The sequence below is a fragment of the Egretta garzetta genome, unplaced genomic scaffold (genome assembly GCF_000687185.1).
Source record: "Egretta garzetta isolate BGI_Z169 unplaced genomic scaffold, ASM68718v1 scaffold143, whole genome shotgun sequence".
NCBI lineage: Eukaryota > Metazoa > Chordata > Aves > Pelecaniformes > Ardeidae > Egretta > Egretta garzetta.
Window position 1 is genome coordinate 34,737 of NW_009259310.1, and position 14,356 is coordinate 49,092.

A 14,356-nucleotide genomic window follows, 5' to 3' on the forward strand; every position below is an offset into this window, starting at 1 on the left:
GACATGCTTGTGGTCTACAGGTTAAGGAATGTGATGACTTTAGGGTCACAGAAAAGATCTGGGAGGCTGAAGCTGTCAGAGTGCTGAGATGAGTTGGTACGAGACAGCTATCTCAGACAGGTAACTGTAACAGTCACTGAGTTGACTGAAACCAATCCTGTAATCAAGAAGGACAATGAGAAGGACAGAGATGTTTTTGTCAAAAAAAATTTTGATCATTGCTTTTCTATCTTAGGTAACTACTCTGAGGTATCTTTTACTGTAAAAGTTTGTTCTTCTAATTTATATTTCAGTGAAAACTAACTCTGGAAATTTTAAGGATTTTGGTCCTTAGGTAGTAACCAGAAGTAACAAGTTAAAAAAAAAAAAGAGCTTTTATTTTCTTTAGGTTCCACTACTTCAGCTAGACTCACCAAGAAATTTTAGGTGAATATATCTTATTTATGCTCTCCGTGCCATGACATGAGTCATCTTGACCACAGTGACAGTATATGAAGCAATAAGGGTGCATGAAGATGTCTACTTAGGAGTTAAGTCCCTGCATTGACATAGTCAAGGACACTACTGGCTTTTCTTTCAGTAGCTTTAAGATAGGTATTTAGTGTCACTTGAAGTACTCCAGAGTCTCTGAGATGTCCAGGTGTGAGGCAACACTTAAAGGAGATCTGCATCCTGCTGAGCTAGCAGTTGAAGACTAGACTGAAGGCTTATGAGCTGGCAAATGAATCCAAGCAATGAGTGCCACTCAGTGTGATCACTGTATTAGATTTCCCAATTTTTTTTTTGTAAAATTATAGTTGTATCTCTTTTGTATTAGAAAAGAATGTTCAAAAATATGTATGAACAATGAGCTCTGCAAGAGGCAACATTTTGGCAGTGGAAATCTAGTTCATTAAAGAAGATAAAATACTACAGTGTTATTTAAAAAGAAGAGTGTTCACAAATATATCATTGCATTAAGTCAGGAATCAACACTGAATCACTGAGGACCTGTGGTTTGGTATTCAGTTTAACTTTGCAGGTCCAAATTGTAGATGACACAGAGACTCCCTTTAAAATCAACGCAATGGCATAAGCATTTCTAGGGTAAGCATCCTAAGGTAAGCATTTGAAATGCCTGGGAAAATCCTTTCCAAAAAGTGACTGTTTGGCTGCCCTGACTCAGAAAAGAGATGCAGAAAGGCTAGTCCAGGCACAGACTGCTACAGTAGTTTTGAAATTCAGCCTGCAGACTCCACAGACCATCGAATCATAGAAGCACATAGATGTTGGTGAGACAGTATCTCTGTAGGCCTCATGCAAATGTCCCCCTTGGAGGAAGATTGGTCATTGACATAGGTCAGCCAGGGACCATTTATATGAATCTTGGAAACTCCAGGGATGGATGTCCTTGGCAATCTTTTCCAGTGCTGTACAACTCTGCTACTGAAAAATTTTTTCCTAATGTCCAGGCTAAAGCTTCCAAGCCACAGCCCATGCTCATTGTCCCCATTATATTGTCTACCACTAGCAAGAGTCATCTGCTTCCATCATCTTCATAACACATCTTCAAGAAGTTGAAGGCTGCTGTTAGATCTCGCTTAATCTTTTCTTAATTGGTTTAAACAAACCCAAGTCCTTCAACCTCCCCTCAGAGGTCATGTGACCTAGAACTGTGACAATCTTAGTAGACCTTTATTAACTGATACAGTTTGATTAAATGGCAGTTTAGACATGTACTTCATGTATAAATATCTACCTTTAAGCATAGACCTTAAGGAGCATTCAGTTGTGCAAACATAGATATCTCAGTTTCATTTCAGAGATGCCAATGTATCCAAGGTATCCAAGAAATCCACACAACATTGGCAGATCCGATACAAAGTCTACTAAATACTCACTTCTACCTGTAGAGTCCACTAAAGATTAGGAAAGATACTTTATAATGCCTAAAATGACATGTTAAGTCATGCTAGACAACATCTTGCTCATATTGACATTTCAGACACTGTTGAGTGCTCTGTCTGTCCTCGAGCTGTCAGTCTGTTTTGAACAAGAGGACTCCCACAGGCTTTTTGCCACATCAGCCAGGGCCAACTGGACTACTTTGATGTTCCAACGATACCTGAGAGATGATTAAGGCATAGGCAGTTGGATCCCATCCTAAATGTTTGAATCCAGAGCTGAAACCCACACAAAGTTAAGTGATGTCTCCTGCTGTCCTCCACCTTGCACTGGGTCTGATTGGGATGGACTTAATTTTTTTCATCACAGCTTGCATGGTGCTGTGTTTTGGGAGGACAAAAATGAGGAGAAACTCTTGAGCTGAGAAAGGCACAGTTTAATAAGTGAAGAAAAGAAAGAAAAGCACAAGTGATGCAAAAGCTGTCTCTCACCGCCAACAGACCAATGACCAGCCACTTTCAGAGCTCTCCCCTTTGAGAATTTGGGTCAGCTGTCCTGGCTGTGTCTCTTCGCCACCTCCTGCCCACCCCAAGCTTCCTTTTTGGGCAATGGGGCAGCATGAGAAGCAGAAAAAGCCTTGACACTGTGTAAGAACTGTTCAGCAATAACTGTAACATAGATGCATTATCAATGCTCTGTTGGCCACCAGTCTAAAACACAGCACCGTAGGGGCTGCTATGAAGAAATCTGACTCCATCCCAACCACACCCAGCTGCATTCTTAACTCCTAAGTAGAATTTTGTGTTTTGAAACAATAATTATATTTTTATGTTTTATTAGTAAATTGAATTTCAGTGGAAATGCTAGAAGAAAGAAAGAAAAAGGAGGGGGGAAGGAAAGAGAGAGAAAAAGAGAGAATGAGATAAAGAGATAAAGGAAAGGAGAAAGAAAGAGAGGGAGAGAGAACGAGGGAGATGAATGAAAGAGAGAGGGAGAAAGAACAATGGAGAGAAAGAGAGGAAGAGGGAAAGAAAGGAAGGAAAGAAGGAAGGAAGGAAGGAAGGAAGGAAGGAAGGAAGGAAGGAAGGGAGGAAAAGAAAGAGAGAGAAAGAGTGAAAAGAAGGAAGGGAGGAAGGGAAGAAGGAAGGAAGGAAGCAGTGCCTTCTGGACAATCCTTTCTCTCAGTAAAAATAAAACAAAGTAAAAATGTGTTTTCTGGCTGATTTCCCACTGCATATCTACCCCATTAACTTACAAATATGACTGATGTGACTAAATAGCAAGAATAGGCTGTCCAGCCTCAATGAGGAATGCTAAATTCTGAGGAAGTCAGTGATGAACCTTTGTCTCACCTACCTTGGGCTATGTTAGCATCAACAAAAAGAAGAAATTCAAAAGAAATTAAATAACTGGGGCTGACTTGCTGGAAAGCAGCTCTGCCCAGAGGGACGTGGGAGTCCTGGTGGATGACAAGCTGACCATGAGTCAGCAGGGTGCCCTTGCTGCCAAGAAGGCCAATGGTATCCTGGGGTGCATCAAGAGGAGCACAGCCAACAGGGCAAGGGAGGTTCTCCTCCCCCTCTACTCTGCCCTGGTGAGACCCCACCTGGAGTACTGTGTCCAGTTCTGGGCTCCCCAGTTCAAGAAAGATGAGGAAATCCTAGAGAGAGTCTAGAGGAGGGCAACAAAGATGAGGCGGGGACTGGAGCATCTCCCCTATGAGAAAAGGCTGTGAGAGCTGGGCTTGTTCAGCCTGAAGAAGAGAAGACTGAGAGGGGACCTCATCAACACATACAAATATCTTAAGGGTGGATGTCATGAGGATGGAGCCAGACTCTTCTTGGTGGTGCCCAGTGACAGGACAAGGGGCAATGGGCACAAACTGAAGCAGAAGAGGTTCCAGTTGAATAAGAGGAAGAACTGCTTTACTTGGAGGGTGACAGAGCACTGGAACAGGCTGCCCAGGGGGCCTGTGGAGTCTCCTTCTCTGGAGATATTCAAAACCCGCCTGGACGATGTCCTGTGCAACCTGCTCCGGGTGAGCCTGCTTGAGCAGGAGGGTTGGACTGGGTGATCTCCCAAGGTCCTTTCCAACCCTTGCCATTCTGGGATTCTGTGAAATCAACTGAGTAAGATTTCTATTCTTATGCAATGGACTTGTCCTCTAGTCACTGTTGCTTGATTTCCCGGAATACTGTTTTTATTGTCATAATGATATTTCATTGCAATGCATTTATCTGAACAAAGAATATTGCTTATAAGAGAGTAGGGAAAATTTTAAATTGAATATGTACTTACGTTATTCAAGAAATAATCAAAAATATATACATGTACATTGTGAAGTTGTATGTTCTGCATTTTTTCTCCCAATCATGAATATTCCACCTGAAAATATGAAAACCAGAAACATCCATACATAAATTTCCTAGAATATATTAGAAATCAGAAACCTAGAAATTAACTGAGCCCTTAGCAGTGTGAGCTACTGCAATAGACAAAAGAAGCTATTGCTGTTGATTTCCTTTATAATGCATATTTATTGTTTTATCAGTCAGCAATCACTTTGGTTCCCAAGCAGTTATTACCTTGAGAGGTCATTGTCATTTTAGTCATACGCTCATTATTTTTATTGAAATTTCCTTCTTTGTCAAAAGCAAGTCAATTATTAAGTTGATAGTATCTACTTTGATTTTACATTTCTCTGTAAAAGAAAACAACCATCTAAGGAAAGGACAGCCATGAATTTCTCATCCTGAAAAAGATGTTGTTGAGTAATCTATTGATGGCATTCTTCATCTCCATGTTCCTCAGTGTGTAGATCATGGGATTAAGCATTGGAGTGATGAGTGTATAAAGAGACGACATGGCTTTGTCCACCACAACCTTTCGGAATGGATGCACATAGATGAAGATGCAGGGTACAAAATGGATGCTCACAACTGCAACCTGAGCTCCACAAGTAGAAAAGGCTTTGTGCTTTGTGATATGATTCCTAATTTTGATCAGGATGGCAGCATACAACACTATCAGATGAGGATTGTAAGCAGTCCGCTACTGGACACCATGAGTAGCTCAACCACATAGATATCTGTACAAGCCAGTTTGATTACCTGTGGGACATCACAGTAGAAGTTGTCTAGAAAATTTGGTCCACAGAACGGCAACTGAGTGACCAGTGCTACCTGCACAATAGAATGAACAAACCCCCCTACCCATGCTCCTGCTATCAGCCCGAGGAGAGTGTTGTGATTCATAATGTTTAGGTACTGCAAAGGTTTATGGAGAGCCACATACTGATCTAGAGCCATCACTATGAGGAGGATGGCCACAGCACCTCCTGTGAAATGGAAGAAAAACATCTGTGTAATGCATCCCCAAAAACTAATGGTCTTAACCTCAGACAGGAGGTCCCATAGCATTTTGAGCAAAGTCACTGAGGATTCACTTGAGGTCTATGAAGGCTAAATTTCCCAACAAAATGTACATAGGCTTTTGGAGCTGTTGATCTATGATTACTGTGGTGATGATGAGGACGTTTCCAAGCCAAGTCATTGCATAGACTATGAGGAAAGTTGGAAAGAGAATATACTGCAGCATGGCACTTCCGGTAAAACCAACAAGGAAAAATGTTTTCACAGTGGTGGTAGAATTCTCCTGATCAATTGGTACCCTGTAGCATGCAACCAAAACAGAAAACATTAGTTGAACTAGTAATTACTGACATTTTTATTCAGACGAGACTACTGTTGTTATTTGTCAAATATGATAGGCCAATTTCTCCAGCTCCTTTTCGTGCATAACATTTTGCACCTGTGGAAATCCTCTTTGCAGAAAGTCTTCCAATATGTACCTGAAAACAGTCAGCCACAAGATTCATCCCATCTGACTCTAACCAGGAGGATTCAATTCAGAATTTCTACACCTAAATGTGCATATCTGCTCTCTAGGTATCTTCATGTAAGCTATGCTTCAAATCTTTCATTATAGTCAGAACAGGTGAGCATAATTTGACTAAATGTATGTGCCCAGTGCCATTTTAGATGTCAATGCATAATCCATCTATGGCCACAGAGCAGACAAATGTGACACAGAATCTGTGGAAAAACTTTGTATTGTGCTCATCTGGAGTTGCAGCTGGAGGCTGTTGGCATGTATTGCCACGAGATCTCAGATGGCATTACACATCTGTGTTTAGTCAGCTGAATCCCGTTCTGGGCACTTGTAAACAGTCAAGCAAAGACCAGATCATGATAATGCTCGCCCTAAAATAAACCACACTGTCTCAGTTGTCCATGTTCCAGCAAATATTCTGTCTATGGAATGGATTCAACTGGAATTTTCATAGAGATGTCCTTCCTTCCTTCCCTCCATCCTTCCCTCCTTCTTTCCTTCCCTCCTTCCTTCTTTCCTTTCCTTCCTTTCCTTCCTCTTTCTTATTTATTAATTCATTCTGATGTGTCTCTATGCAACTGCAGACCTACTCAGTTTATTCCCCTTCTGGCAATGTAGCTCCCTTTTTAATCACACCAAGACCACCTCAGAAGGGTCAGAGTTCTGTTTTGAGCCTTGCATTTATACCGGCAGGAAGGCATACATAGCAAATGTGGAGTTTCTGCTTCTCTGAAACTGGACTGGTTCCTTGCCTGTGATATGGATGATGAAGAGCTGTGATGGGAAACCTCTTGGGAAAGCTAGCTTCCAAATCAGCAAAGATGACATGACATATGGATCCTTCAGATACAACAGAGTCATTTGTATTCTAAAGACATTTGTTATTCTTTGCAGAATATTTAGGAGGCTCAAATTTCCGGCTGATTGCTGACACAATTGATTGTGTTGCAGATACCACTTCACTTTCATGAAATACATTAGAGACTAAAATCAAAAATAGTTTACCTTCAGGGACTTTATAAATATTGTGGAAGCTGCAAGGTATTTGTACTCAGTGTTACTTGTTCTTACTGGAAAATCAGAACTCTTTCTTCAGTCTCCATGCTCAATATAAACACGCTGGCACTTGGGGTTTTACCCCCATCTTTAATGATGCAATTTGCTTGCTAATATTTCGATATTTGGAATGTACTAGCTAGCTGCCTAGGCTGCTTTCTCACTGAACACAAAGAAACAATTATTTTCACAGAACGATGTTTTAAATATCTTTTGGTTGTTTACCCCAGAATAGCGTGAAATCAGGCTTGGTAAGTATTGCTTCATCCTCAGACTAAACAATCCCACCCGAGGTCTTGTCAAAGTTTGCAGAGGTGCAACAGGTAGCTGTATTGCTTAGTAAAACTGTCAGAATTGAACATGTGATTGGCTGGTTTAAAGCAACAGGTGGCTGCATGCCACATAACCTTAAGCCCTTAGCCCCTCAATTAGGAGTGCAGAGGGTGAGCAAACGAGCAAGTGCACAGGCAAGCAAGAGAGAAAGGTTGTTCACAGATTTTTTTTCTGGCAATGAGATCTGCTAGGTAGCACATCTGAATGCAGAGAGACAGGATTCATCTCACTTAAACATAGCTGCCTAAAATCTAGTTGACCGAGTCTACCCACATTGTCCAGACCCTATCTGCAGTCAGTGGGAGAAGATAGTTATCTGCAAAGAGAATATACCTCGTGGCAGTTGTCCAAGACAGGTCAGATGAATCACCACAGCTGCTGATATAATTTGAAGAAAGGAAGTAACATCTATTGTCAGAGAAGGAGTAAGGAGGCTGGAACTCAGATATCTCTACACCTGGTCTAGGAGATGAGCTGTTCCTTTTCTAGTGTACAGGACAGCAAATATTAGGTTTACCTCACCACCTTGAGGTGTTCTAATGACTGTCATCTTAGGCAATATCTACAATTTGCCAAGTGAATGACCTGTGTGATTTCCTTCCAAGCCCTCTTCCCTGGGAGTATCCATGCTTCATGTTCCAAGTCCCTTCTCAAGTGAGATGCTCTGGAGGAAGCCTGGTGCAGTTCTGAGGAAAGTTCATTCCATTTTCAGCTTTGTGCTGGCAGTAAGGTTGACACCACACAAGCTTTGACTCTTTTCCCCAGAAACAATCTCGCAAAACTGTCCCAGGTTTTGCTGCGCTCTCCGACACTCCTACATGTCCTTACAATGGCCCATTTGTATTCAACATCATGTCTGAAACATAATTCTGCATTTTGGCTCATACACTTTGACTCAAAAATATCCCAAAATAAGAAACAAACCAAATTTGAGCATATACCAATAATTACTATGCTTTAAGATGCTATATAGAGCTCAGGGGAAGATCTAATTGGACATAACATGAATACAGAGCAGTGAGCACAAACTGTGCTGTCACATTTGTTTAGAGGGGGAAAAAATAACCCCTTAGGACAGATCTTTATATTAGAAGTGAACACATCATGCTGGATCCGACAGCCCAGGTGAGGTGAGGAGGATGCAGCCCTTTTCAGAGGATTTCACCTTGCTGAGTGCTGCATTAATTGCTTATATCTCAAGGTCACATACATGCACCTGCCTGCATATCAGTGAAATTTCCACACGTTGAAGAAAATTTCCTCCAAATGACCAAACGTAGGAAGGATTTTAAAGCTTATTCCACACAGAACAGGTACCTTGGCTTGGTTAATAACCTGGGCCTAATCCAGCAGCATTCAAACTACTCTTCCCATACTGAGGTCAAGCAAAAGAAATCTCCACTACCAATGAGGTTATGCTGATCTTTGACGTCTGTGTCTGCTAGGGAACAACGCAGGTTTCAGCTGACTTAGTTAAGTGACAGTACAGGCAGTAAAAAGGGCGAATGAGATTTTTCAGTATGATGTTAATTTTTTTTTTTGTTTTCTTGTTAAAGGGAAAGGCAATGTAAGTAATCTCAGGATAAATTCATTGCCTGACTTCAGAAACTTCACAACAACTGGCTAATGGCAAAATGGTTAATTACATTTTGCAATGTTGTGTTTGTTTAGAACCCTCCAGGGAATTTAACTTGCCTGTATACCATTGAAACCCTTTTTTCTTCATAATTAAAACACTGGAGAACCAGAGTTAAGGAAACTTCATTTAAGCTTCTACTGACTTTGCTTCTGGGAGCTGATCTACTTATACCTCCATGAAAAGAGTTAGAGAATTATTTTTTTTTCTTGATTTATTCCTTGAAAAAGCAGGACTGAAAGAAGTCTTTCTTTACAAAAAAGTTTGATCACTCTAATACAGTAACACTGGTGTGATTAACCTGAATCACTTTAAGGGACATTGCATTTAAAATGGTTAAGGCTTTTAAATTCATACCTCTTTTAAAGGTGCTTCAGACTGTGCTCCATGAAGAAAGAGACTTCCAATATCCTTCATCCATTTAGAATAAAACTTTTTTATAACACTATCAGCAACACACCGTGTTCCCTGAATTCACCCCTTCTGCTCCCTCTTTCCATAGGCCACATGTGCATGAAAAATACTGCAGAGGAAGAGCTGGCACAGACAGGGACAGGTGTGGTAGACAGTGAGACATGCCTTCAGCTAGTGCAAATCAGAACTTCACCTCTAGGAAGGAGTACTGGTTTTCAGTGTCTAAGAAACACAGCCATTGTTTTTTCTGGAGCCTAGCTTACTTACATTTATGCCCTCCTGCCCCCTCTATAAAGAAGTGGAGTTCTGGTTAAATGACACCATTTAGAGGATCACAGCTTCACAGGCTGTCACCAACATAGACCAAGGCAGCAGCTTGTGGCTGGACTCATCTTCCCAGTCCCAATGATACATCTAAATAATACAGTCTTGGGGTAAGAGAACAGGTCAGTGTTTTACTCAGGTTTCCTGCTAGATAAATTTTCAGTGACTGCACACATCTTTTGTCTGCAATTTCTTTGAGTCCATGTATAGGCAATGCAGAGGGGTTGGTAGAAAAGGGCAATTCTTTCTACCCTGTAACACAGAAGGGTTGAAATCACAGCGTGGAGATGCACATCTCTCTCCACTGAGTTTCCAACTGCTCTCCTGGGATCCAGTTGAAATGAGTGGGATTTAGAGTATTTATGGAAGAGGTAGGTGTCTGTGGTCCAGATCAAAAATGTTTTTAAGAAGTTTCATCCCACCAATTCCAAATGCCTGTCTTGATCTGGGCTGCTGAGCTCCTGACATGCTGACATAGTTTACGGTTCTGTCAGGATCACCTCCTTGAACCTTTCTGTTGGAGCAGAAAGTTTGTCTGCTCTCGTATACTTGAACTGTAAATAGTTCTGGGCAAACTTTACACCTGTGTGCACACAGCCAATGCCAAGTGCAATGAGATCCTGTTCCCATGATTCCTTTTAAATATTAGTCCTAGTGTTGGCATTATAATCAGTGATAATTCACCACTAATAATTTACATTAATAAGGAAAATGTGTGCTTTTATAAATTGATAACAATGTTTGCCACCCAACCCTAATTGTAGTGGGCTACCTGACTAGCTGATTTAAGCTTCTTTTTTGTCCAGCTTTCTCATTTACCTCATTGTAATCGTCATGTTGTTTTTCTTCTACAGGCAGTAGACAAGTAAATCTTTCTGTGCCACAAAAATATTTCAGATCTTTAAGTACTCCCCTACTCTATATAGAAATAAAACCTATGTGTAAGCATGCATGTGTATGTATAATACACTTGTTTAATAAGAGCTAATGAAATAAATAGTTACCATTTAAATGTGAATTAAAGAATAAACAGGTTGAGGACCACTGTTTTTCACGTCTGCTGAACAAGTCCTAATGTGTTTGTAGGGTGGGCAAGCGCTGAACAGGGTGGGGGGGCAAGAAGAAGGATGAACATGTCTGCAGGGCAAGGGATCAACCCTCTGAGGATAATCAAGAGAATCCCACCTCACCCAAGGAAGAGATCAGTCCTGAGTCTGATCAAGAGGCTCCCTGAGACAGCCTCAGACCAACAGGAGGACCATGCAGTATTACTGGAGCAAGCCTTGGTCTTTGTGCTGTGCCCACACAAATGGAAGGCCAGGGAAAAAAAGCACATTTCACAGGAATGTGGGGACAATTGTTACATTCTAGGGAACACCAGGTGCTCACAAGGGCTCGTCCTTCATCACTGCAGGTGCAGAGGGCCTGGCAGGTTTTGGTGAAAGTGCAGCAAAAGGGAAAGAATAGATTGGTGTTTACCACCATGGAAAGGATGGGGGGAAGAGTGCTTGAGAGAAGTACACTTTTATTTTGGCCATGCCAAAATGGGCCATCTGGCTGTCAAAATTCTGAAAGTTTTGGGATGTCCAAGAAGGTATTGGATTTTTTTTGTAGATGAAGGGATACAGACTAGTAAAATTATAGTAATGTACCTTTTCAATGAAGGATTTTAGTAATACAATTGTGTATAGAAATACATAGACCATGCTGACAAAAAGCACATCTGGGCAGCAGAGGCATGTGCAGTTCCTCACTAAGAACTCTGAACTCCCTGGCTGACTTTTTTCACGCTCCTATACAGACCTGATACTGAATCCCGCTGTTGTCAGGTGATCTATCTTCTGCCATGTCATCTAATAAAAATGCCCAAAGGTTGCCCCAGTCAGAGGGTTCTTTCTTCTTTTTTTATGGTAACATTTGCCTATTTGAGAGTCACTGCCTTATAATTCATGATGGAGTTGAATAATTTCCTTTTCAGCTCTGTATGTAACCCACTGAGAAACAGGTGTCAGAGATGTCTTTTTCCTCTGGTGACCATGATGTGGGTGAAGTTGTGCTACAGCGTTACATTTAAGAAACGCCAACTGCTGTGTGGCCATGCGAGCAGAGGCTGGCATGCTGTGCTGAGAGGAATCTAAGTTACACACCCATACACATTCATCGCCCTCTCCCTCATAGAATGTGAGACCCCACTTGGAGCACTGTGTCCAGTTCTGGGCTCCCCAGTTCAAGAAAGATGAGGAAATCCTAGAGAGAGTCTAGAGGAGGGCAACAAAGATGAGGAGGGAACTGGAGCATCTCCCCTATGAGGAAAGGCTGTGAGAGATGGGCTTGTTTAACCTGGAGAGGAGAAGAATGAAAAGGGATCTCATCAATGCATACAAATATCTTAAGGGTGGATGTCATGAGGATGGAGCCAGACTCTTCTTGGTGGTGCCCAGTGACAGGACAAGGGGCAATGGGCACAAACTGAATCAGAAGATTGTAGAGGGATTTCTTGAACAACAGGGCCACAGTGTGTTGTGGAGCTATGTGGACAATCCATGTGTGTGACTGATATGATAAAGAGGGCTATTCCTGGAGTTCGGTTAGCACAAAAACAAAGAAGGGGGTATTGTGGATACATTCCTAGCAGAACAAGGACATCAGGTTCTGATAGGGTTGGAATGCTCTTAAAGGGGAAATGCTTAGTTGCTAGAACAGAGAAACAGTAACCGCAAGTAGGGTAAAGTAACCAATGAGTGAGGCTTTGCTGTATATATCCAATCGCTATTAGAGGAGAAGTGTATGGACAGTGTGTTACACCTATGAAATTATTGCTTATGCTGTGTGAACCCTGATCTGCTCTATAAGTATATCTGCACTTTGCAATAAAGTTGAAGCATTCACTATACTCCTATGGAGACTGTGTCTGCTTTCTAAAGCTCCCCTCTTTCCTGGTAAGCCTACACAAACTGGTCGCCCTGTTCAACAGAAGATGTTCCAGTTGAATAAGAGGAAGAACTGCTTTGCTTGGAGGGTGACTGGAACAGGCTTCCCAGGGGGGCTGTGGAGTCTCCTTCTCTGGAGATATTCAAACCCCACCTGGATGATGTCCTGTGCAACCTGCTCTGGGTGAGCCTGCTTTAGCAGGAGGGTTGGACGAGATGATCTCCTAAGGTCCTTTCCAACTCTTGCCTTTCTGTCATTCTGTGAAATCATCACTGTAATCCCATTCATAGAATCACAGGATATCTCAAGTTGGAAGGGCCCTGTAAGGATCAAGTCCAACTCCCTGCTCCTCCTGTACAATACACAAGGCTCCCTTAAAATTTTTGCAATAGTAAAATACAAAAATCTTCTCCTAATCGATAGCATGTTACAAAAATTTCTCCTCAAGCAGCATGCTGTTCACCATGCAATACTCTGGCTTTGTATAAAGTTCTACATAATTTTGATTTTTAGCAGTGTTGAAAAAAGATTGAAGAAATAATGTTTGCAACCTGTAAAGCCCAGTGCTTGGGAAAAGTTTTGTGTAAGGGTACCTGATCTAAATTAACAAATCTCTACTCTTCTACATATCTCCTAATGCCAGACCGCTGGATTTCCCACTCCATCTGCTACATATTTCCATGGAAGCCACAGGCTATGCTCCTACTTCCTCTATCTTCCCTGCTGCATTTGAGGGAGGGATTAAAACTAGAATTTCAAAATACACATCAGGACTATGGAGTGCCAGAAGTGGCCCTTCCTGAGAAAGAGCCACGTTATGATCTTCTGGGGGACAGTCTCTTGCTCAGTAGGGGACTGCAGTCCCCTGAAAGCCCCATACATGTGTTTTCTTACTAATCACATTTAAACTTTAATGCTGTTGAGGTTTAATTCTGGCCAGTGACTAAATACCACACAGCCTCTTGCTGTAGAAGTGAGAAAACTCATGAGTTGAGATGAAGACAGTTTAATAGGTAAAGCAAAAGCCGTGCGCACAAGCAAAGCAAAACAAGAAATTAATTGCCCACTTCCCATTGGCAGGTGGGTGTTAAGCCATCCCCAGGACAGTCGGGCTCTGTCACATGTAATGGTTACTTGGGAAGACAAAAGCCATCACTCCAAAAGTCCTCCCCTTTCCTTCTTCCCCCAGTTTTTGATTGCTGAGCATGACATTATATGGTGTGGAATATTCCTTGGGTCAGTTGGGTCAGCTGTCCTGGCTGTGTCTCCTCCCCACTCCTTGTGCACCCCTAGCCCACTCACTGGTGGTGTGAGAAGCAGAAAAGGCCTTGACCCTGTGTAAGCCCTGCTCAGCAATAACTAAAACATCCCTGTGTTATGGACACTGTTTCAATTACAAATCCAAAACGTGACTCCATACCAGCTACTATGAGGAAAATTAATTCTATCCCAGCTAAAAGCAGCACATTCTCCACACCTTGTTTCATACCATTTATGTCATGCACAGGTCCCACGCTGTACAGCACATACTCATTTACCACCCTCACCACACCACCCATCCTTTGATATAACACACAGGTATCATTCCCTTAGTCTATAGACCACCCTTGTAAAATGTCCATAAAGTGTCCAGAAAAGTTCACAAATTGTTCATTTAGTCCATGACTTTGGGCTCCATCTGTTATGGTGGTCACTCAGGACAGGAGTGTGGCCAGCAGGAGCAGGGCAGTGACCATGCCCCTGTCCTGGGCACTGGTGAGGCCACCCCTCAAATGCTGGGTTCAGGGTTGGGCCCCTCACTCCCCGAAGGACATGGAGGGGCTGGGTGCGGGTCAGAGAAGGGCAAGGAAGCTGGGGAGGGGGCTGGAGCCCCAGGCCGCTGGGGAG

The 14,356-nt window shown here is 42.2% G+C and overlaps 1 protein-coding gene across 1 annotated transcript; it reads right to left on the minus strand.

Moving 5' to 3' along the window:
- Positions 1–4,605: 4,605 nt before the first annotated feature.
- LOC104123966 (olfactory receptor 4D1-like) lies at positions 4,606–5,481 on the minus strand. The gene is given in 3 exon segments (XM_009636267.2): positions 4,606–4,916; positions 4,919–5,331; positions 5,333–5,481. Coding segments are annotated over 3 exon segments (873 nt in total).
- Positions 5,482–14,356: the final 8,875 nt, after the last annotated feature.